The sequence below is a fragment of the Pieris napi genome, chromosome 18 (assembly GCF_905475465.1).
Source record: "Pieris napi chromosome 18, ilPieNapi1.2, whole genome shotgun sequence".
In the NCBI taxonomy this organism is placed as follows: domain Eukaryota; kingdom Metazoa; phylum Arthropoda; class Insecta; order Lepidoptera; family Pieridae; genus Pieris; species Pieris napi.
Window position 1 is genome coordinate 3,011,429 of NC_062251.1, and position 22,163 is coordinate 3,033,591.

At 33.9% G+C, this 22,163-nt stretch overlaps 2 protein-coding genes across 4 annotated transcripts; one reads left to right on the plus strand and one right to left on the minus strand.

Annotated features, from left to right (window-relative positions):
- Window positions 1-13: 13 nt before the first annotated feature.
- On the minus strand, window positions 14-15,126 carry LOC125058462. 3 transcript variants are annotated; one of them, XM_047662538.1, is made up of 7 exons: window positions 14,961-15,126; window positions 13,508-13,645; window positions 7,558-13,083; window positions 6,494-6,663; window positions 4,609-4,826; window positions 3,329-3,534; window positions 14-827 (listed from the first exon to the last, which is right to left on the minus strand). In XM_047662538.1, the coding sequence occupies exons 1-7, from the start codon at window positions 15,071-15,073 to the stop codon at window positions 749-751; spliced, it is 6,450 nt and encodes a 2,149-aa protein (XP_047518494.1). In that variant the 5' UTR covers window positions 15,074-15,126; the 3' UTR covers window positions 14-748. The 3 variants fall into 3 exon arrangements, with proteins under 3 accessions (XP_047518494.1, XP_047518493.1, XP_047518495.1); XM_047662537.1 differs by having other exon boundaries at window positions 6,494-6,666; window positions 14,961-15,123; XM_047662539.1 differs by lacking the exon at window positions 14,961-15,126 and adding an exon at window positions 14,064-14,272 and having other exon boundaries at window positions 6,494-6,666.
- A 2,083-nt stretch (window positions 15,127-17,209) lies between these two features.
- Window positions 17,210-21,865, plus strand: LOC125058479 (V-type proton ATPase subunit e 2-like). Its single transcript, XM_047662575.1, has 4 exons — window positions 17,210-17,400; window positions 17,478-17,525; window positions 18,371-18,458; window positions 21,681-21,865. The coding sequence occupies exons 1-4, from the start codon at window positions 17,303-17,305 to the stop codon at window positions 21,699-21,701; spliced, it is 255 nt and encodes an 84-aa protein (XP_047518531.1). The 5' UTR covers window positions 17,210-17,302; the 3' UTR covers window positions 21,702-21,865.
- The last annotated feature ends 298 nt before the right edge of the window (window positions 21,866-22,163 follow it).

The window sequence follows — 22,163 nt, forward strand, 5'->3', positions numbered from 1 at the left end:
TTAAAACGCAATAATTCAACCAATATTTTAATAAAATTGTAAAGTAATACAGTATTGAAAAACCTTAAAACTAAAATTAAACAATACATTTATTATGATATGTTGAAATTTTCCTTTTTACATTTTTTATCGAAATATTTAAAAAATCGACGTTTAAAAATCACTGAGATAAAATTAGATTGAATATTTCATTTGCAATTGCGCTTCGGAAAAGCCCGGTTTACAACTGTGAATTTTACCATTATATATAAACATTGGGAAATTTTTGTACTGAAACATTTTTAACTTATTTATTTTTTTTAGTTTCAAATACAAAATTATAAAGGAATTAGTCGTAACTTGGCGCCTAGTATCGCTTCCATATGCCAAAACATCTTGACATACTAGTTCTTGCCGAGTTTTGACTCTCAAGATTCCGAAACAAAACTTATCTTTGACTTCCGTAGCTCAAAAATGACAGGAATTCAATATACGCAAGTTAATCTTTATTTAATAAATTAGCTAAAACCTAAATTGTCTAAATTCAAAGTTATTTCTATCGCCAATAATTGTCAAATTTCTTTAGGAATTTATGGTCTGCTCCTGTCAATTGTCAAAATTGTCAACTGTCACACTATGTTCATTGAGATTCACAGATGGACAATTTTTACGCTATTGTCATTTTGAAATCTTCAACTAATGGAGGTTAGGTAAGTTATGAGTTCAGTCTTCGTTCATGAATCACAGATTATAAAATGCGGAAATAACACTATTTAACCATATTTAATATATTAATCCCATAGAAGTCATCATCGCGCGGCTTATTTTTGAGGTACTTAAAGATTTTCCTGAAATAGAAAAAAGATTCTTAAATATCTGAAACAGTCACACGTGGTAGGATACGCCGGTGTGAGGTTTTTACACGCTTTATATTAGCTTCACCTGTATGTATGTATGTAACCGACTACTTCGGACTCGGTTTTGACCCACTTTTAACGGACAGATTTAGTTCAAACTTTGCGCACCTGTCAAAGATCGATGACAATGCAATAATCCGAAAAAAAATCCCACGCTTTTTCACAATAATACCAGTATTTTTTGTTCATTACCATTTTCAGCCTAAATTAGGAATTATTTTTCACTTTTTAGTTTGATGTGCTTTAAAAGCGTGTTTTTTAGTTTTTTTTAACTATATTTATTGAAGTTATACTTCTTTTGGCGCGTTAGGGAAAAATGTTGAGAGTAAATTTTTACGATGCGCGCGCGCACAAAACACCCACACCCTGCTATAGTCAAAATTAAAAAAAAATCATTTCTTAAATTATGTAGAAATATTTTTTTGTGATATTTAGATAAACTTTATTTAACTAGATAATGCGTTATTATAAAACTTTCAATGTATTAAATACCTTTTTTCTACTGTTAGTGTCGTTTTTATGTAAACGAAGAATAAATTTTTTGAAAAGATTATTATCTTGTTTCGCCAAAGAAGTATAACTTCTAACGCGTGTACATAAGTACACACACGTTGTTTTTTTTAAATCTTATTTATTTTATAAGCCATACATCGAATGGTTAAGTCAGGAGGTCTGAGGTTCGGTTACGGCCAAATATTAATACAAAAATCATATAGAATTTAAATAAAATACCGATTTAACAATAAGGGAGCGTAGTATGTAACGAATTTTTGTGTTTCTCATGTAACACGTTAAGATGCGGGGTAGGGATAGAATCACGCGTTATTAATATATTTATTTAATTGTTATTTATTGTTAACATTACTTTCGACTTTCCAGTACAGGACAAAATAGTAACTTTTAGGTATAAAGAGTCACTGGGTGGTCACGAAACTATTACGTACGGGGGGGGGGAGTTCCCAATAATCTCCGAAAATTGCGTGACGTAATACTTGAACGATCCTTTATATAAAATGTAAAAAACTAATCAACCGATTTGAATGAAATTGTTTCCTAACTTTAACTTAAGAGATTTTTGGATTAACATAATCTTCTATCTTCTATATATACAGGGTGGCCAAAAACTCGTGGATCAAACGCAAATAGGGGATTTTTTCGTCCTAGAAAGATATTAGAGCGACTCATGGCCACGTGTAATACCTGTTCAGAATCCCTATTAAATGCGCCATAACTTGTATATGGTCACTTTTCGGTAGAGTAATTTTTTTCACAGTGGGGTCCGAAATAAACAAAAAGTTATGATTTGAAAAAATTTTACATCGTATAACTTAATATTATCTTCAATAGACTCAATAAACAACTATAAATATTATGTCTAATGCAAGAACTCATCAGTACCAATCTAGAGGATATTATGAAAAAGATACAGGATGTAGATTTTTTCGAATTTCAATAAGAATTAGTAAAAAAAGTCAATTTTCATATAAAATCGAAAATAAATCATAACTCTGCAAGGGTTGACCTTAGAGACCTCCCGTAGAACAATTTTTTGCCGCTAATGACCTCATCTATCCCCTATTTGCGTTTGATCCACGACTTTTTGGCCACCCTGTATAAAAATGAATTGCTGTTCGTTAGTCTCGCTAAAACTTGAAAACGGCTGGACCGATTTGGCTAATTATGATCTCAAAATATTTGTGGAAGATCAGGGAAGGTTTAAACGATGGGAAACTTAAAGAAAAATACTAAAAACGACAATTGAATTTCCCAATACAAACTGTTCTTAGTTGGGAAATTGGTCTTTTTAGAAATAAAAACTTGTCACTTGGTTGTCACTTACATATTTGTAGATTCTTTCAAAAATATTGTGTTTCCTAGTATTAGTATGTAGTCTGCTGTATGAGTGCCGACCTCTTTGGTCTTTTTTAAAAGTTTTGACACAAATATATTTTGGTGAAACAAAGTTCACGGGGTCATCTAGTCTATATATATATAAAAATGAAACCCGTTTTCCGTTGTCACGACATAACATGAAAACGGCTTGACCGATTTGGCCAATTCTTTTTTTATAATATTCCTTGAAGTACGAGGATGGTTCTTACGGAGAGAAAAATTAAAAAAATATTGAGTGAAAAAGTCTAAAAACAACACTTTTCTATATTGCCATACAAAATATTCGTAATAATATTTAAAGGCAATTTAAACTTTAATACCATATCATAAAGTTCAAGTGTTAGTGGAGGGGTTCCGGGAAGGTAAATTTTTTTTTTTTGACATAATGTATTTGTTGTATTATCAACTTTCTTTTTTTTATCTTAGCTAGACCGGTGTCCCGAATAGCAGAATAAGTATTAAAAAATAATAAAGAATCGACTGTTAGGCGGTACGATGTTCGCCAGGCCAGCTAGTATAAAATAAAAATGATATCTCACCAAATGGTCCTAGGCACATGTCCCCAATCATGGGGAACATTCTTAATTAAACCATTCAAGGAATCAGCGGCCACCTCCACATCGGCGACGATCGTCGAAATGCCAATGGAATTGGCGCATGGCCATGCCGTCTCGTGTGCGTCTTCCACTGTCAGCTCTATACGCATTGAGACTTCCCACACGGAACGGAGGCGTATATTTGCCACCTGTCAAAATATGACAATCTGTCAGACGTCAATCTCTTATGTCAAACTGACAGATGATACGGCGATCATAGTATTAGTGCTAAAAGTATTTGCATTTTAAACATTTAGGTACATAATATAAATTAAATTAAAACTGTAAATTAGTCAAGTCAAGAGCAGTGCGACTCCTAAGGTCATAGGTTCGATCCCCGGATGTGCACCAATGGACTTTCTATCATAGACATAGACATTTGCTCGAACGGTGAAGGAAAACATCGTGAGGAAACCGACATGTCTTAGACCAAAAAAGTCGACGGCGTGTGTCAGGTACTGGCTGATCACCTTCTTGTCTATTAGATTTAAAATTGATCATGAAACAGATTCAAAAATCTGAGGCCAAGACCTAAAGAGGTTGTAGCGCCACTGATTATTATTATTAAATTAGTCATATGTAAATAATGCGTCGTTATCAACTTAAATGATAGAATCGAGATCTATGGGCCGCGAACTTTTCTTTTTAATATGATTTTACTTAGCCAACCTTTTTAGTTCATACCAACATGGAACATTTTGCTATGCTACCCCAGAGATTGTCGTTTTCCGGAATGAAAACTTTTTAGGTTTTTCAGCTAAATAGTTAAAAGTTTACGTTTCGAAGTTAAATTTATGGTGACCCATTACTGACGTAAGGGATATTTTTTAAAAGTACCAGTGAATTATTACCTTTTGCCTGTAATAACTTCCAAATACGACGAAATTAGAGTGATTCTTTCATCGCGAAATCCACTGTGCATAGACAATTTTTTTTTTAAAGACAATTCACACCAATTGACCTAGTCCCATGCTAAGCTGGTGAAGCTTGTGTTATGGATACTAGGCAACGGATATACATACATATTATACATAGACATATAAATACATATTTAAACACCCAAGACCTAAGCACAACAAATGCTCATCACATCGATGTTCGTCTCAGCCGGGGATCGAACCCATGGATTCGCAGTCAGGGGTACTAACCACTAGACCAATGAGTCGTCAAACTACAAGTCGTCTATTAACTATTGAATAACATACCATACATACTAAACTTACCTTTAAAGTAAGACACCCGTCCCTATCCACCTGAAAAGCCAGCCTTAGCATAGCATCACGCATGGCTTTCAACCACTGAACAGCTGTTTTAGACACAGACACACAACGCTTTAGCATCATCGGTACTTCGCCCGCCGTCGTACACTTACGAGAACACTCGTATCGCATGGATTGCGTCGCTAGACGTAGACATAGTGCGATAAGCGGGTCTTTTTCATCTGAAAATTCATTGTTAATACGTTACGAAGCAATTAGAATCATTGTTATCATTGTATTGTCTTTGATTGACATAACCTTTACACATTTAAAGAAAAAACTTTTTAACCGGATTAAAGTTATGTATTATTATAAATTTACAATTATTGAAGTGAAACTTCTTTATCGGGGTTGGAAAAAAATTTTGTGTAACATTTTTTCGTTACGCGTCACATTTTTCGGTTACGCGTCACATGATTCGGTTACGCGTCACATTTGACCGTTACGCGCGTCTTTTTCTTGTCCCTACCAGGGTTGATTAAAAGAGATTCTAAACCATTAATAACAAAAATGTATAATAACGATAACAATGATACTAAAAATTCTATTACAATTTATGAAATTCTGTAATAATCTTAGTGGTAATAAGGTAAAATGAAATATTTGTATTATTTGTATTCAAGTCTGTGATATTAAAAGCTTTTTGTTAAACTTTATCTAATTTAACTTTATTTAACTATCTTTATTTAAATATCTGTAAAGTTGCATATTATAGATAATTTTTCGAAAAATAAGGTCATAAAGAAGTTTCACTTCTAACGTGTGTAAACTAGTACACGCACATTTTTTTTAACATAATTTCAAATTTATCCGACGTTTCGCGTGCTTTACAGCGTGCGTGGTCACCGTGACCACGTTTAAAATTATGTTAAATAATTGTAAATTTATAATTATACATAACTTTAATCCGGTTAAAAAGTTTTTTCTTTAAATTATCATTGGTTGACCAATTAGGCAGAAATCCTTAGAAAATTCCAAAAGTCACCAACCGGGGAACATGCTATATTGCTATGTTATCTAAAGCTGGCGGCTTCAACACATTTACACTTTGTGCTTGTGTCTGTGAATAAGCGCGAGGCGTGACGTCACACTGAATATGTATCATGAAAAGACTGTCTGTCTCTCTCGCGCTCGGTCAAGCTTATGAGTATAAAAGAGACAGTAATTGTTTTGCTTTTGCTACGGTTTATGTTGATCTTTTTTTCTCATTATTATTTTGTCTGTGGTTGTTTACTTATTTGGTTGGAGGTTAGAATACTTTGAAAAAAATTTCTTATGAAATATATTCCGTCTAAACATTACCAGGACAATCTCGTGAAATAGTGTACAATGTTTTTAATTATTTTAAGCATCTAAATAAAAACAGTTTAATGAAAAAATGCAATCTTTAATTTGACATCAGATGCGACTGATGTCAGAGGAGACTATTATAATGCGACTGGTGTTTCTAAGAGGAGTATTGAAAGAATTGTTAGTGAAGTAAAAGTGAAGTGTGTTGAGCTAGATGGAGCTTATGTCGAAAAATGAAAAATTATTTACACAAACTTTTACGTTCTTGGTCGGGCTTAGAACTTTTGGATCCACCCTCGTATGCACATAATATTTATATGTATTTGACACATTTTTACTTATTTACAACCCACCCAACCTTACTAAAACCAGAGTAGACTAAAATATATAGCTTGGCAAAAAAGTCATATTTTTAAACATACTGTATAGTGAAATTGCATTAGTATGAGTACCTACTAACCGACCTATAATACTTAAACGCTCCCTAAGTAATTTTTGAGAGTAGGTTACGCATGTGTATCTCCGCATAGATAGTCTTTAAATACTCCAACATACATACCATTATGAACCATTTCGACATTCACAGCCACAACCGGGGTATCAGCTCTTACACTCGTTCTAGACGCGTTGAAATAACTATGTTCGTGTTTAACAGTCACCCTTACACGCGATCGAAGCAACAGGAAGGTCCATATGTCACCGGAAGTAGCTTCCCACTCGCAGTCACGACTTCTAAAAATAACACAGGTACTTTAATTAATCGAAGGACCATCAAGGAACATTGGAGAGGCGAAAGAACATCGAAGCATATATTCAGAGGCGAAAGAATTACGAAGCATCTGCTCAGAGGCGAAAGAACAACGAAGCATATGTTCAGAGGCAAAAGAACAACGAAGCATCCGTTCAGAGGCGAAAGAACAACGAAGCATCCGTTCAGAGGCGAAAGAATTACGAAGCATCCGTTCAGATGCAAAAGAATTACGAAGCATCTGTTCAGAAGCGAAAGAATTACGAAGCATCTGTTCAGAGGCGAAAGAATTACGAAGCATCTCTTCAGAGGCGAAATAATTACGAAGCATCTGTTCAGATGCGAAAGAATTACGAAGCATCTGTTCAGATACGAAAGAATTACGAAGCATCTGTTCAGATACGAAAGAATTACGAAGCATCTGTTCAGACTGCGAAAGAATTACGAAGCATCTGTTCAGACTGCGAAAGAATTACGAAGCATCAGTTCAGATGCGAAAGAATTAAGAAGCATCTGTTCAGAGGCGAACGAATTACGAAGCATATGATCAGAAGCGAAAGAATTACGAAGCATATGATCAGAAGCGAAAGAACAACGAAGCATCATTGCAAAGCTAGAATGACCTGGAGTGAAGTCAAAATGGCTGCTCAAGAGCGATCAGGCTGGTGTTCTACGCTGGATGCCCTCTGCACCACATGGGGGATTTTAATTAAGTTAAGTAAACTTGGACTATAACAGAAGGCTCACGAAAGCGATAGGGGCCTTCTAGATATCAGTACACCCTCCTCTCGAAGGGCCCTGAATCTCTGGTTCAGAAAATGTATGTAATAATGAAAAAATCTTGCTATAAGCACTAATTTAATTGGAAAACTTACCCCATAAACGGCAACATGTCAATCTTTGCGACAACGTTGGTACTGGATTCGCACTCTTCGAACATATTCTTCGAGCTTTGTTCACTAATGCTTCTGAAATCTACCCTCGAAGATTCACTGCTAAATTGCCGCTCTGATTTCGCACTTTGCGTACTCTCGTATGACGTCACGCTTCTCATTTCAAAATCTACAGCCTTATTCACTTGTTTCACGATCGCATTTTGTTCTCTCTTCGTAATATTGAACTCTGTCATAATCTCCTGAACGGTTATCGGTTTCTTTGGACTTGTTCTTGTCTTTGACATTTTCTGTATTTTACTTCGCGGCTTTGGGGTCAAATCTGTTGTTGGCGCATAGGGACTGAGGCCGCGCTTCTTCGGATGATCGACTTCTACATCTTCGTTTGACGTAAGATCTGATTCCAGCTTCTCCGACAGACATCCATTCTCATCCATTTCATATATAACCCGTACCGGCGTCTTAACATCAGATTCTGTGCGCGTATCTAAGTCGACATCAAAAGTGCTGCGTGCTAATGCGTCATCAACCAACGTGAGCGATGAATGTGCGTCCAAAAGTTCTGAATTCGGTTTCATAGCAATTTCCGTGTTAATTTCATTATCTCTTATGTTCAGTTTCATTTCCACTGATCGATCTATAGATAGTGGTTTACTCTTTATGGACGTATTGCTTCTATTGATTTGCGAGCCAGCGTCGCCTGATGCGATAGCCACGTTAACGTTGTATTGTGTTTCAACCCTTCCCTTATCTTCGTTAGAGTCAGTCAATTGTACGGAATGTTCTCGTTCAGAATGAAGCGTTTCGGATGATCGTATAGGATTGTATGAGTGAACATTTTCGTAATCCCTAGCAGATAATATAACATTGTTTAATGGATTTCCGGGATCGAACACAAGTACGTGTCCTGGCACACTTGGTCGATTTCTTGGGGATTTAGATTTTTCCGGTTGTTCATCATCTATCTTTGGTCCTGGGAAAACGCTGGCTATCGCTTTACTACCCAGAGAAGTAACTTTACTAAGCAACGATGAACCCATATCCGCAACTGAATCTGGAGTCGATTGTAGTTCAACATCTATATCAATTTGACTCGAAGTTATAAGATTAGCTTGTATTTGTGTACTGATTGTTGACGGTGATTTTTTCGTTGATCTATCTAAATTGCCAGCCTCGAAGGGTAGAATATCAGCCATTGGCTTAACCAAATCATTCATTAGTTCTTTAATACCATCTGTTACATCGTAAGTCGGTATAACTTTAGATTTTTCTTTACTTTCGTTCATATAAGTTGTTTCACCGAACGCAGTTTTCTTCAACGGCGAAATCACTACATCATCTTCTGTGTCATCAAATTTAAGCTCTTTAACCACATCACTGCCCATTCTTAAAGATTTTTGGTTTCTGTCCTCAATATCTATTGTTCCATTAGACATCTCAGTCGCTACATCGAAAGTATCGTCTAGGTAACGCGATTCCTGTAGTGCAGCTTGAGCCATTGAAATGTTATTAAAAAGTTCTTCTTTGCTGAGAACAATAGATCGTCTATTAGCAGCAAAACTAATTCTTCGTGGCTCAGTTTGTGTCTCTCCATACTTTTCCTCTTCTTTTAAATACATATCTTCTTCAATAGTTGGTGACAGAGTTGGCCGATCGGTGAACTCAGAGAGCATTTGTAATAACTCCCGAGTATCGTCCGCATTCTTAAACGATTTTCTTGTATTTGTTTTATTCAAATCTGGTTCTTCTATGTCGTCGCTAACCACTTGTTCGTAATGTCTATTTTTGGATATTGTTTTTAAAGTTTGCAATTTGATCTTAAAATCATCAACGTCATTATCTTCAAACTTAATCGCAGGCGAATCTTCAATTTCAGTTTTTGTTTTAAATTCTTCCAATTCCGGTCCATCAAAACTACCTCTTGTTATTCTGAATACATCACTCGATCTTATTTCAGCAATATTTATGTCTTCTTGAAGGACTTTTAAGTCGTCACTTCTACTGTCTATTACGGCCTTGATATTTTTGTCATCCAAACACTCTTCCGAGCCAGTCGACATATCTAGTAATTCGTTTAATATTGATTTCTTAGTTTTTGTTGAAATTTGAGATGAAATTGATCCAGTAACACAAACCTTCGGCTTTTCAAAATCTGATTTTATTTCTTCTATTTGTTTATCTCTATCGATGGACTCGGTAATATCTAAAGGTGCACTTGCGTCCGTTAGATGTAAATTATTCTCAGACTTAATGAATGATAAGTTTTCTTTGATAGACTCTCTCGACGGCTTTTCTGTAAGTATTTTTGAACTTCCATTCCCTTCTTGATCAGAAATTTTTACATTTGTTATAGATTGATAAACAAAAGCTTGGTTGCCACGTAGAGATTCGTGATAATGTTGTGATTTTCTCTGCTTATTTTCCAAATTCTGTTCTAGAGTAAGGATATTACTCGGTATAGGTTTATTAGATAGATTACCGTAATCAGGTTTATCTGTCTCATTAACAGGTTCACTTTGAAATTGTTTCTCTTCTATTTTAAGTTCATCTACTGACATATTGAAGTCCGCAGGTTGAGAAGGGACATTGTCCGATATATCCATATTTTCTACCAAATTTTCTGGCAATACCATGCTATTTAATTCTACCATATTAGTTTCTGTGATCTTATTTTCAGATTGGGTAACACAAATGTCTCTTTTAGCTTCTGCTTGTAAATTGTTTACATTTTGAATTGTAGATTGACATTCCCGTAAAAGTGCACTTTCAATTCTGGGAAGTATTTGTGCGGGTTGCGTTTGATCTCTTGTGACCTCATTGGTAGAAAGAGGTGTCTGTTTTTCTATCTGGGCTAAAAAGACACTCTGTGGAATTGTTTGAGTAATAGATATATCCATATTGTTGTCATACAAAACAGTCTTATTTTTATTTAACATGTTTGAAGGTATGGCTTGTGTCCTAGATAAGTCATCTTCATTGCAAATTGTTCTTCTCTTTGACAGGATATTTTGTGGTAGTGTTTGAGTAACTGAAATATCCATATCTTCATAATTCTGCGTTTTATTTTGAGTATTAATATCTATTTGTGGTGGAGGAATTTCACTTGAAACCGTTTTTATTATATTATTGTGACTTTGATATATTTTTGCTGGAACTGCTTCCGTCATTGATATATCACCATCATCTTTATAGACAATAGTTTTTCTTTTATTTGTAGTTTCACATTTATTAGCATTCATTAATAAATGGTTAGACACAGCTTGCATAGTAGATATGTCATTCATTTTTTCTTCAAGCTTGGCTAAACCTTCTCTGCTTATGGTATTAACTATATTTGTAGGGAGAGCTTGTGTTATTGATATATCACCGTCATTATCAAAGACTACAGTTCGCCTTCTTTCCGGTTTACTTTCTACTGGTACTTTATTATTTATGATATCTGTAGGAATAGCTTGTGTAATAGATAAATCTCCATCATTTTCAAAAATAATAGTTCGTCTCTTTTCTACATTAGCCTTTGAAGGATTTTCTTTGTTATGCATAACTTCTAAAGTAGGAATAGCCTGTGTTAATGATAAATCTCCATCATTTTCAAAAATAATAGTTCGTCTCTTTTCTACCTTAGCCTCGGAAGGATTTTCTTTGTTATGCATAACTTCTACAGTTGGAATATTCTGTGTTAATGATAAATCTCCATCATTTTCAAAAATAATAGTTCGTCTCTTTTCTACATTAGCCTCTGAAGGATTTTCTTTGTTATGCATAACTTCTACAGTAGGAACAGCCTGTGTTAATGATAAATCTCCATCATTTTCAAAAATAATGGTTCGTCTCTTTTCTACCTTAGCCTCGGAAGGATTTTCTTTGTTATGCATAACTTCTATAGTAGGAATAGCCTGTGTTAATGATAAATCTCCATCATTTTCAAAAATAATAGTTCGTCTCTTTTCTACCTTGGCCTCGGAAGGATTTTCTTTGTTATGCATAACTTCTAAAGTAGGAATAGCCTGTGTTAATGATAAATCTCCATCATTTTCAAAAATAATAGTTCGTCTCTTTTCTACCTTAGCCTCTGAAGGATTTTCTTTGTTATGCATAACTTCTATAGTAGGAATAGCTTGTGTTAATGATAAATCTCCATCATTTTCAAAAATTATAGTTCGTCTCTTTTCTACCTTAGCCTCTGAAGGATTTTCTTTGTGTTGCATAACTTTTATACTGGGAACAGCCTGTGTTAATGATAAATCTCCATCATTTTCAAAGACAATTGTTTGTCTCTTTTCTTTAGCCTGTGCAGTGTAGGCATCAATAATAACATTACTTGACAGGGCTTGTGTCATAGATATATCACAGTCATTACCATAGACAATAGTTCTTCTTCTTTCTGCATTATCCTGTACTACTTTTTGGTCTTGATTGTATATTTTTGTAGATATAACTTGAGTTGTAGACATGTTACAGTCGTCATTGCAGATAATAGTCCTTTCTCTTTCTGGGTTAATTTGTACTTCATTCTGATCAATAATGTTTACAGGTAGAGCTTGGGTCATGGATTTATCTTCAAACAATGTTGTCCTACTTCTAGACACATCATCCAGGTTTTCTTGATTAACTTCTTGTAATTTTAAACATGGATTTGGATCTGATTTGAAATTAGGCAAATCATCATCTGTATTAAGTATTATTGTCTTTCTTGGTCGTGATTCTACAGATACAGGTGCACAAACACTTTTTTTCTCAATCTGCACAGTTAATTTTTTGCCATCAAAAACTAATACTTCATTTTTTTCCTCTATGGCAAAATGTTCACTTTCACAAATCGGTGCATATGGATTAAGAGCTATATTCTCTTTATCGTCTAAACTAAACTTTGTAATCGATTTCTTTGATGCTGACTTCACTACTTCTTGTACTTTCGGGATATGAACTGTCTCAGTTATAGACATATCATCATCATTTCTTACACCAACATTGGTCATATTGAGGTCAACTTCTATATATTCAGAGACATTCCCGAAATTAGCAGGTCCAACAACATTTTGATGCACTCTATTCACATCTTTTTGAATTTCATCTAGATCATCACATTTACTATTCATAGCAGAAAAGTCAACATTCATTTGGTTCGACATTTCTGCCATAGCTGGAATGGTGAGTTCATCATTAAAAAGTTTGCTTCTCTGGTCAGTTACTTCACTCAACTCAAAGTTTTGTTGTGGAATTGCAAGTTTCTCCCCAGTACATTCTAATGCAGCCAGCTGCTGAGTGATATTGACGTTTAGGGAGTTATGTAATTGTTGTGCAAGCGTTTGTGTTGGGAGCAATGTTCCTCCAAAATCTATAGCTTCAAATTCTTCAAACTGTTGGTCAAAAATATGTCGACCTAATTGACCAATAGATTGAGGTCTTTGACCATTATGAGCATCATTTCCAGAGGTTTCTAGCGACTTGTTATGTTCTTCATAGAAATTTTTCCAAGTTGTAGTACCTTCGTTTGTAACAAATTCCCTGGAATATATTAATAAGTCAGTAAACTTGTAAAGAAATTCAGCCTTACATATTCACCTTATTTAAGAAGTAAACACAAATATAGTTATCAAAGGCAGGAAGGAATGAAAACCCTACAATGTGTGACCACAATTAAGAAAACTGAAGCAAACAATAATAACAATGTAACAAAAACACCCTAAATGCAAAATTAAGTCACATAATACTTTTATTTTAAGCACACATTTGCATTTTATAGATTATAATAAAATATTTTATTATAATGTAATAAAGGCATTTCAACTTTTTTGTAAGTTATTACAAGAATCACAATAGAGAATAGTGAAATATATAAGGTACCAGCTGGTGCCTTTGACTGAAATGAAATAATAAAAATGACATACAAGAAATACTATTCCCTCTTTACACATAATATAAAACTTACGCTACACCAGTCCTTTTAGAGAAACTAACGCGACGGCTCTTTGTTGTGTCAGTGGGTGTAGCAACATTGAATTCAAGCTCAGAGAATGGAGTTCGAGGTGGTCTTTGACTTTTAAGTATTGATGATCTGCGCTTCCTTCTGAAATTTAAGACAAATTGGTAATAAAGTGTATACATAGAGCTCAACTCAGTAATTCAACGATACTATACTATTCTAGCCCTAAACAAAATTGTTGTAGTCTCCTGTGCTTTAAGATTTGAACTAATTTCAAATCATTGGAATTTTAATATTTTTTTGTTTTTTTTCCTTTCTTGGCCTGCACGAATTTGAATATTGTACGCGATTGATTAAAATGTAAAACTTAGTACGAGCACGGTACAAGTAATTACGGTGCTGGTAGATTTCAATATTAATTTTAATTCTAAAAATTCAATAAATTCTTCATGTTTATATTTTAGAGTGTAAAAAATTGTGAAATCTGAATAAACTGAATTATAAAGTAGCATAAAATTGATGTGCTTTTTAAAACTAAGCCTAATTTACAATTTTCACTCACTTGGCCGCGGCCGCGGCATCAGTTTTGTTACTCTGGGTGTCTTCTTGATCCATTTCTGATATCGTGTTGATACTATTCTATCATTATTTAAAAACACTTCACTAACTAAGGATTCAACTAGTTAATTTATTAAAGTTGAAACAATATTCACATTTCAGTTTACACAAACAAACGAAAATTCGTTATTAATACAAATTTAAATTTGACACTCCCTCGTTAGTCGTTATCATGTAAATTCAAACATAAATTGACATTTCCTAACTGTCTATTATCACATGCAGTTTGTGACAAATGACAGCACAGTTTATTAGTCTTTTTTTTTCTCTTGATGGCTCTGGCACGGTTTGTGCATTAGCCTTATTAGTCATTATACAAAAATTTATTAAAGATACTATTTTATAACCACTCACGACCACATTAAACTTCACATACAATATACTTGAGTCTTAGGGCTAAGTCTGACTCGCATACGTCAAAAACGTAGTGGGTTCGACATACAGAGTTTTACTTAGCGCTAAGTCTCGCCTCTGTTACCCTTAGCTAAAAATAGATCGTTGCTTTGAAAAATATGCAGCATATGTTTTATAGAACCATTTAAGAAATTAACCACCCTATACGGATTATACTAAGATCAAACAACTATACAGCGTGACTATAGAAATAAAAAAATCAATTATTTTATAACTACTGCGGTGTGCCAAGTTCACGTATTCATTGAATTTTTAAGTACTGACAACAACGACAATACATACATACTATATGTTACGGTAAAAAATATATGTTAAGGCGCTTTATTTACATAAGTATATCCTCAACCAAATACTTTAAAAATATCTAATAGAATGTAAGAGCTACTTCACAAAATAATTAATATGTTACTAATAATCTATAACTTACAAAATAAAGACCACTCCAAGTATTGTAATTGTTAGAAGTGACACATAAATGCATAAAACACCAAACCAAATGATAAACGAAGCATAGTTCCCTACACCCAGCGGCCCGGACATCGGATATTACTTCTACATTTCTTAGAATTTTTAATTGAATTAAAACACTTTAAAATTTGTTAGAATTTTTTATAAACATATTGTAAATGACAAGTTAGTCAGTTGACTTTTTCTTCTTTACCTATACAATCTTCTTCATTGTTTTACCGTACTACGCTATGTTATTTTTATTGCCCATCCACACTCTCGACGAGGCGACACGAGGAGACGCGAGCGCGAGAGTGTTGCCTCGCCTCCTTTCCGCTTTTGTCGGTTTTCGGGGCGTGAGTCCAAGGATTTATGTTAATCATATAACGACATGATACGATATTTTTATTTGTATTTGTAATAAAAACTCAATGCATTATAATATTGGAAGGCACATAAAGTAGCTAACGCCGTCGTTCCAATCACGTCCATTTTAACGAGTAACTAAATACAGCGCGAGTGTAGACTGTAGATGGCTTCCAGTCTTTGTAAAAAAGACGATACAAATCCCGAAAAAAAGCAATGACAATTTGCACAATTTTATGTATTTTTTTACTTTTTCTATCTCATTTTTTTCACAAGAAAATAAAGGACGAAAATATGTTGTTCCTTCCCTGTATAAAGCGGATGTCACAGTTATTTTTTTTTATTGAATATAAATTTGGAATTTAAAATAATTACTGCATGTTATAGCATTTTAATTACACACACATTTATATGTCATAAAAAAACAATTTCAGTATAAACAATATATCGTTCAGAGAATAAAATCACTGGTCATCAGAATAAATAGACTCGGCGCATTTTGAACACGAACAGTTAGTACTTGATGTCTCCGGTAGAAATCGCCTGAAAATCAATATTAGTTATATATATCTATATAGATAGATAGTTACACTATACTGTACTTATTTTTATAGCCCACAACAATTGATGTTTTTGCGTTAAAGGCCTTCAAACAAAAAGCGTACCAATTCTTAAGAGGCCGGTGGCGCACTTACGAGCCTTGTAGCAGTGCGAGTGCCCATGGGCGTATCATTTAACATCACTGTTCCATGTTCTATAAAATCCTCTTAGTAATGTCGATTGCGTGATCAATATAACAAGTAAGTATGGTAATAATTATTTTTCATACTTTATAATCGTAGTGATTTTTAATGACCTACCCACGGCTGTCCCTTTTCAATGGTCGTCTCTTTACACGCTTTTTAATAGGTTTCGTCTTGTTTAAGTTCTCTTCACTATTTTCACGATTCTCATTACTCTCGGTATTATCTTCAATTTTCCTCTTACGCCTGTCTTTATATACTTCGCAGGAATCTTTTGGAGATAACTCCCAATGTTTCACGACCTTCGCTTGTGACTTCTAAAAAATATTGAATGTGAGTATCGTCATATAAGTTAGAGTTAGATGCGTAGAAGACGTTTCTTTTTTCCAAATAAAAGTACATGTAAATGTATAGGAAGGAATACGCTGCTCTTCCTCATACTTAAAGGAGAATTCTCGAACAGTTTTACCACTGACTGTGGTCGGTCCGAAGGGCGTGAAGTTTTAAATTATATTCTCAGAGGTCAGAATAACTTTATTAGCGCGATATATACCCTGGGTATGACGTTATCTCTATTATTGTTCCTGAAAATTGTAGGTGTCACTAAAAACGATTACCGGAATTTTTAAGTTATGTATCTACTATTAGTGTATTTACTCTTACGTGATCTCGAATAATATTGTTAAATGTGTCTTCTATATCGGATCCTTCTTTGCGATTAACATTTCTCAACCGGTTTCGTGATTTTCGTAGCAATTTATCTGTGTTTGTTTTGCGTTTGCGATTGCGATTGTCAGGCTTTTCTTTACGTGGGCGCATTTTATTCAAAAACTTCAAAAAATTAAAAAGCTATAACTATATTTATTTTGTTTTTTTTTTAATCAATAAAAGCTCTTAAAAAATTTGTAACATCGACATTTTTTAATTTAAATTTACATATTTATAGCTGTCACAATGGAAAACCATAAAGATGGACCATAAACCGATACTTGACTTTATTGATATTGGCTTTCAGTCGGTAAAATATAAAAAAAAAACATTCAAAGAAGCATCGACTCTATAAACGTGATTTCTTCTAAGTGTATCCGATTTAATTGTCATATGACTGTCGTCGTACAGCGCTGCCAACATTGATAAACGCCCACCATCTTTGGGCAGCTAATATTTGTGTATTTGGGGAAGTTTTATATATTCTTATTGAAATCATCCCAAAATGGGTGCGTCATTTCTTCCCATCACTGTTTTCACAGTATTATGGGGTGTGGTGGGTATCGTGTGCCCGTTCTTTGCTCCCAAGGGCCCCAACAGAGGGTAAGTTGCCTTACATTTCTGGTTATTCCAATAAAATAATAGGCCCCATCCCTAACATTAGTTCTTAAATATTTCAGGATCATCCAGGTGGTGTTGATGTTGACAGCAGCTACGTGCTGGTTATTGTAAGTATTAAAATTTCGAAGGCTTTTATCCCAGACTTCCTTAGTCTGATATGGCCTATTTTATTGTGTCTTGTGGATAATAATAGTTATTAAATGCAATGGTTACATACTAAATTATATTTTCATGTAATGTTGTATTCTAAAGCACACTTGAAGTTTATAGTCCCAAACCTCTAAGCATTATTTACTAATCAGAAACTATATCATAGTCAAATTTTGAAATGATTGATTATTCAGGTTCTCATAGAGGTAAAAAACAGATTAAATTGTGATGTCTACCCCGTCAATCGAGTCATGCACCACACTTTGTGAAAACGCCTACCAATGTCCATATTGCATTAAACTATGATTTTTTATTCCGTAGAATTCTGACATTTCATAAGTTTTGCTTCTAAAAAAGTCTTCCACCGAAAAAGGGACAAATTTCACACATTTGAGGTCAATAACAAATAAATGCTACATATTTTTTTATGTTTTACCTACAAAAAGGTAAATATAAATATTTACTTGAGTAGCCTAATACAAAAATAACAAATATTTCAATATCGTGATCATTATATTGAATTAACTTTAATAACCTTATTTTAGCTGTCATCACTGCATCATCATCAACATCTGAGTCTATGAATAAAATGTATGTATAGACTCAGATGTTCAGACTCGTATTGAAATTGAAAATTGTGCCCGACCAAAAAGGTTAATAATCTCTGACATGTCAAATAGTGATAGCTGTCATAATACTACGGAATTAAAAATCAGAGTATAGTTGTATAAATAACCAAGTGACCGAGCAACTTAGAAAAGTGCTAATTAAATATACTAATATAAAATTTATATAATTTCAGCTGGCTTTGTGCGTACATGGCACAGATGAATCCATTGATTGGGCCCAGACTTAGCAACGATACACTTATTTGGATTGCACGCACTTGGGTAAGATTTTTTTGTACAAGTTTTAGAAGCACATGCATAAGCTCACAAGTCTTTGCTAGAGTAGTTGAAGAATAAAAGAAACATGTTTATATTTGGAGGTGATAAGTACCTTCTTTTTCCCTTAACTTAATGACCTTACGGTTAAGGTTGGTGGACTGAGTTTCTGCACTTAGACTCATAATTGGGCCGTTGTATGTAAAGTCCTGGCAAATGTAGCCAGCCTAGCTCCTTCCAGAAGTCTCCTGATCACTTCACAGGCTTCATGAAGCAATTTCATTTGAGGACTAACTGAACGGCCTTCATTTTGTTATTAAATATTTTATCAGCTAGATTGCCCCAACCTTTTAACAAAATTTCGTGTACCCAGTAGATATCCCAGACATCCCATCATTCCATTTCTCCCTCCATTCCGGAGAACGCGTTTTGGCCAAAATTCACCGATGTCCAGATTGAGCATTCTGTTAAAAGAGCTGGATCTGGATATCCATAGTTGCTCACCTCACACTTTAAGAGCGATTTTCGTTTAATGTTTATTTAAATTATATTATTGTTTTGCTTAATTAATGTTATTATTTCTTATATGCTATGTTTGCCTGTAGGTGCTTGACACATTAAAAATTGTATTTTTTTTCTTTTATCAGTGTGCCGAGCGTTGGCAAGCTTTTATAAATAAATCAATAAATTATAAATTAGGTCACAGGTCGTCTTTTGTAAAAACAATTTTCTTTAAGTTACAAGACCACATATTTAAATAATAAGTACTTCTATAATTCAATGGACTTATGTTGCTCTGGTTAAAGAGTATCGACTGATGTTAAGAGTCCATGCAGAAAGAAAACTTGTATGGTGGTTTAGTGAAATACAATTCTAAATAGCTTATTTATTCTCAAAGAAGTATCAAGATTGCAGTGACTGGAATTCTAAATGCAGCAACCTTGTTTCCCACTTTGTGTTTTCAAGTGTAAAAAATACTAAGATGGCAAGACAGCGTAAGCGGTGTTGCCACTACAATGCTAAAAAGTAAATCACGATCTAGCAGTTACAGTCCAATTTTTTTTTCAATGCCAACGGGTTTCTTATTTCAAATTCATTTCAATCACAGTACTTGCATGTATAGCCGGAATAACGTTATGAAATTAGTGGTGGAAGTAGTATTGATAAATGCGAAAGTAATTAAGTAAAATAATTACATAGTTAAAGAAAAAACTATTGAAATATAGAAGACGGCCTAAAATTGTCAAACACCTGGGATCCAATAATATCCAAATTAAAATCTCAAGAAATGTAATCCACGAAAATAGAGGACACCGTGAGCCATTTTTGCCAAAACCCTCCATCTTTTAGTCGATACCAACTCCGTAGAAACAAATACAGATAATGCAACTTTCTCTACAGCTGTGATACTTTTTGACATTCAACACCTTTTGTCTTCAGTCACCGTGACCACGCACGCTGTAAAGCACGTGAAACGTTGGTTAAATTTAAAATTATGTTAAATAATTGTAAATACATAACTTCAATCCGGTCAAAAGTTATGTCAATACTATGATTTTGGACAATTTTCCCATTTTCTTCATACAAAATTTTTACTAACAGGATAAAGTTTGACACAAATAAAAAAAAAAATCATGACATTGTTCGCATGACAGCACAACCTTGTCTGTTCTCGCAACATTGAAAATGCTTCCTCATTGCAATGATTCAATACTCAAACAAAAAATAACAATTTGTATAGTTACTCTATATACAGAAATAAATTTATAAAAAAAATTTATTTCTTTGTATTAATTATTTATAATTTTTCTGTTAATTCCGCGCAATAACGAAAAGAAAATAGCTTTTTGGTTTAAAGGCTGTTTGTTAGTTTTTTATACAAATTAATACATTTAAAAATACCGCGCGATTGTTGTAGAGTTTCCACGTTCACATAGTGTCGCTAGATGGCGCTTAAATTCATTTGAGATATTTAATTAAAAATTAAATTCACAGATTCTGATAAAATCATTAAATCGGTCTCCTGAATACAAAAGCAAATTTTCATAATTTTTTTTCGTCTAATTTTAACCTAAAATTTTAAAGTCAATTTCTGTGTTGACACATAATAAGGGAGCGTTCAAGTATTACTAAAAACCCGGGCGTTCTAGCTTTCTTTCATTAGCATTTTAAAGGTCGGCAACGCAAGTCCTCTGCCATTAAGAGTCTCAATAGGCAGAGGTATCACTTCACATCAGATGAGCCTCCTACCTGTTCGTCCGATCTATTAAGAAGCACTGTTTAGATAAAAAAATTGCTTATACTAAAGAAGTAATGATAAAAAATTTTAATAATCTGACGGCTCATTGGTCTAGTGGTTAGTACCCCTGACTGCGAATCCATGGGTCCCGGGTTCGATCCCCGGCTGAGACGAACATCGATGTGATGAGCATTTGGTGTTGTGCTTAGGTCTTGGGTGTTTAAATATGTATTTATATGTCTATCTATCTATAATATGTATGTATATCCGTTGCCTAGTACCCATAACACAAGCTTCACCAGCTTAGCATGGGACTAGGTCAATTGGTGTGAATTGTCCAATAAAAAAAATAGTAATGCACTAATGGACTATGAGCTCGTTTATCTCACTCTTACGGTGAAGATAAACATCGTAAGGCAACTTTACACCCAGATCTACGGCGTGTGTCAGGCACAGAAGATTGATCACCTACTCGCCTATTAATTAAAAAACAGATATAAAATCCTGGTTTAAATAGGCCAAATCCAAACGCGTTCTTTGTAAATATTCTGGCAACATCGGGTATTATATTTAAACATCACGTGAGTTCACGTGCTACGTTTAACAATGTAGTGTCTTTGACACAAGATGTAGTCTTTGTTTATTATTTATCAAATTACAAGTATTACGAGAAATATTAAATGCTTCTAATTATACATTTACTGCCAGTTCTCAAATCAAGGGCGTAGAACGGAAGAACTGGCAATAAACTCTCCGCCACTCTTTAATCGCCAAGTTTTTTGTTTTACATGTTTGTAAGCTGCAACCATTACACTATGTTCCACATGACTTAAGTAATTAATAATAAAATAAATTAAAAACTAAGATTTGTCCTCTATCAGCAGGAGGCATGGTGATATAAGAGCACTCACGCACACGAGATTATAATGTATATTTTTGTACATAGATTTTTATTACTCTAATCTCATAATACTATTTTCTTTTTCCAGGGTCAACCGTATACAGCATAAGGAAATCAACGTCAAAATGTAATTTATTAAATATAATTTGGCGAATTAAAAGTATAATAATAATTTAAGGTTACAAATATCAGCTGTTTATTGATTTTTTTTTGCTCCATTCCGAATAGAATTAAGTGTTTCTGTAGATAACCGAATAAATATTTAAAGTTGAATGTTTTTTATTATCCAATACGAATGTGGTTAAGGGTGAGATCTATAGTGCGCACTTGGACTTTGCTCAGACTTTACTTACGAAAAACACTAAGGTTAGACTATGATTTAGTATATTTATAGACATTTTAACGGTGAGATTAAGCTAAGCTCAAGCTAAGACAGAAATTGATGTTTCATTTCATGCAATACCTTCTTTATTATCCTTTAAAAAAGTAAAGAATGGTTATAGTTAAGTCTGAGCAAAGTCTAAGTGCGCTCTATAGATCTCACCCTAAGAGTTAATAATTAGTAATTTAT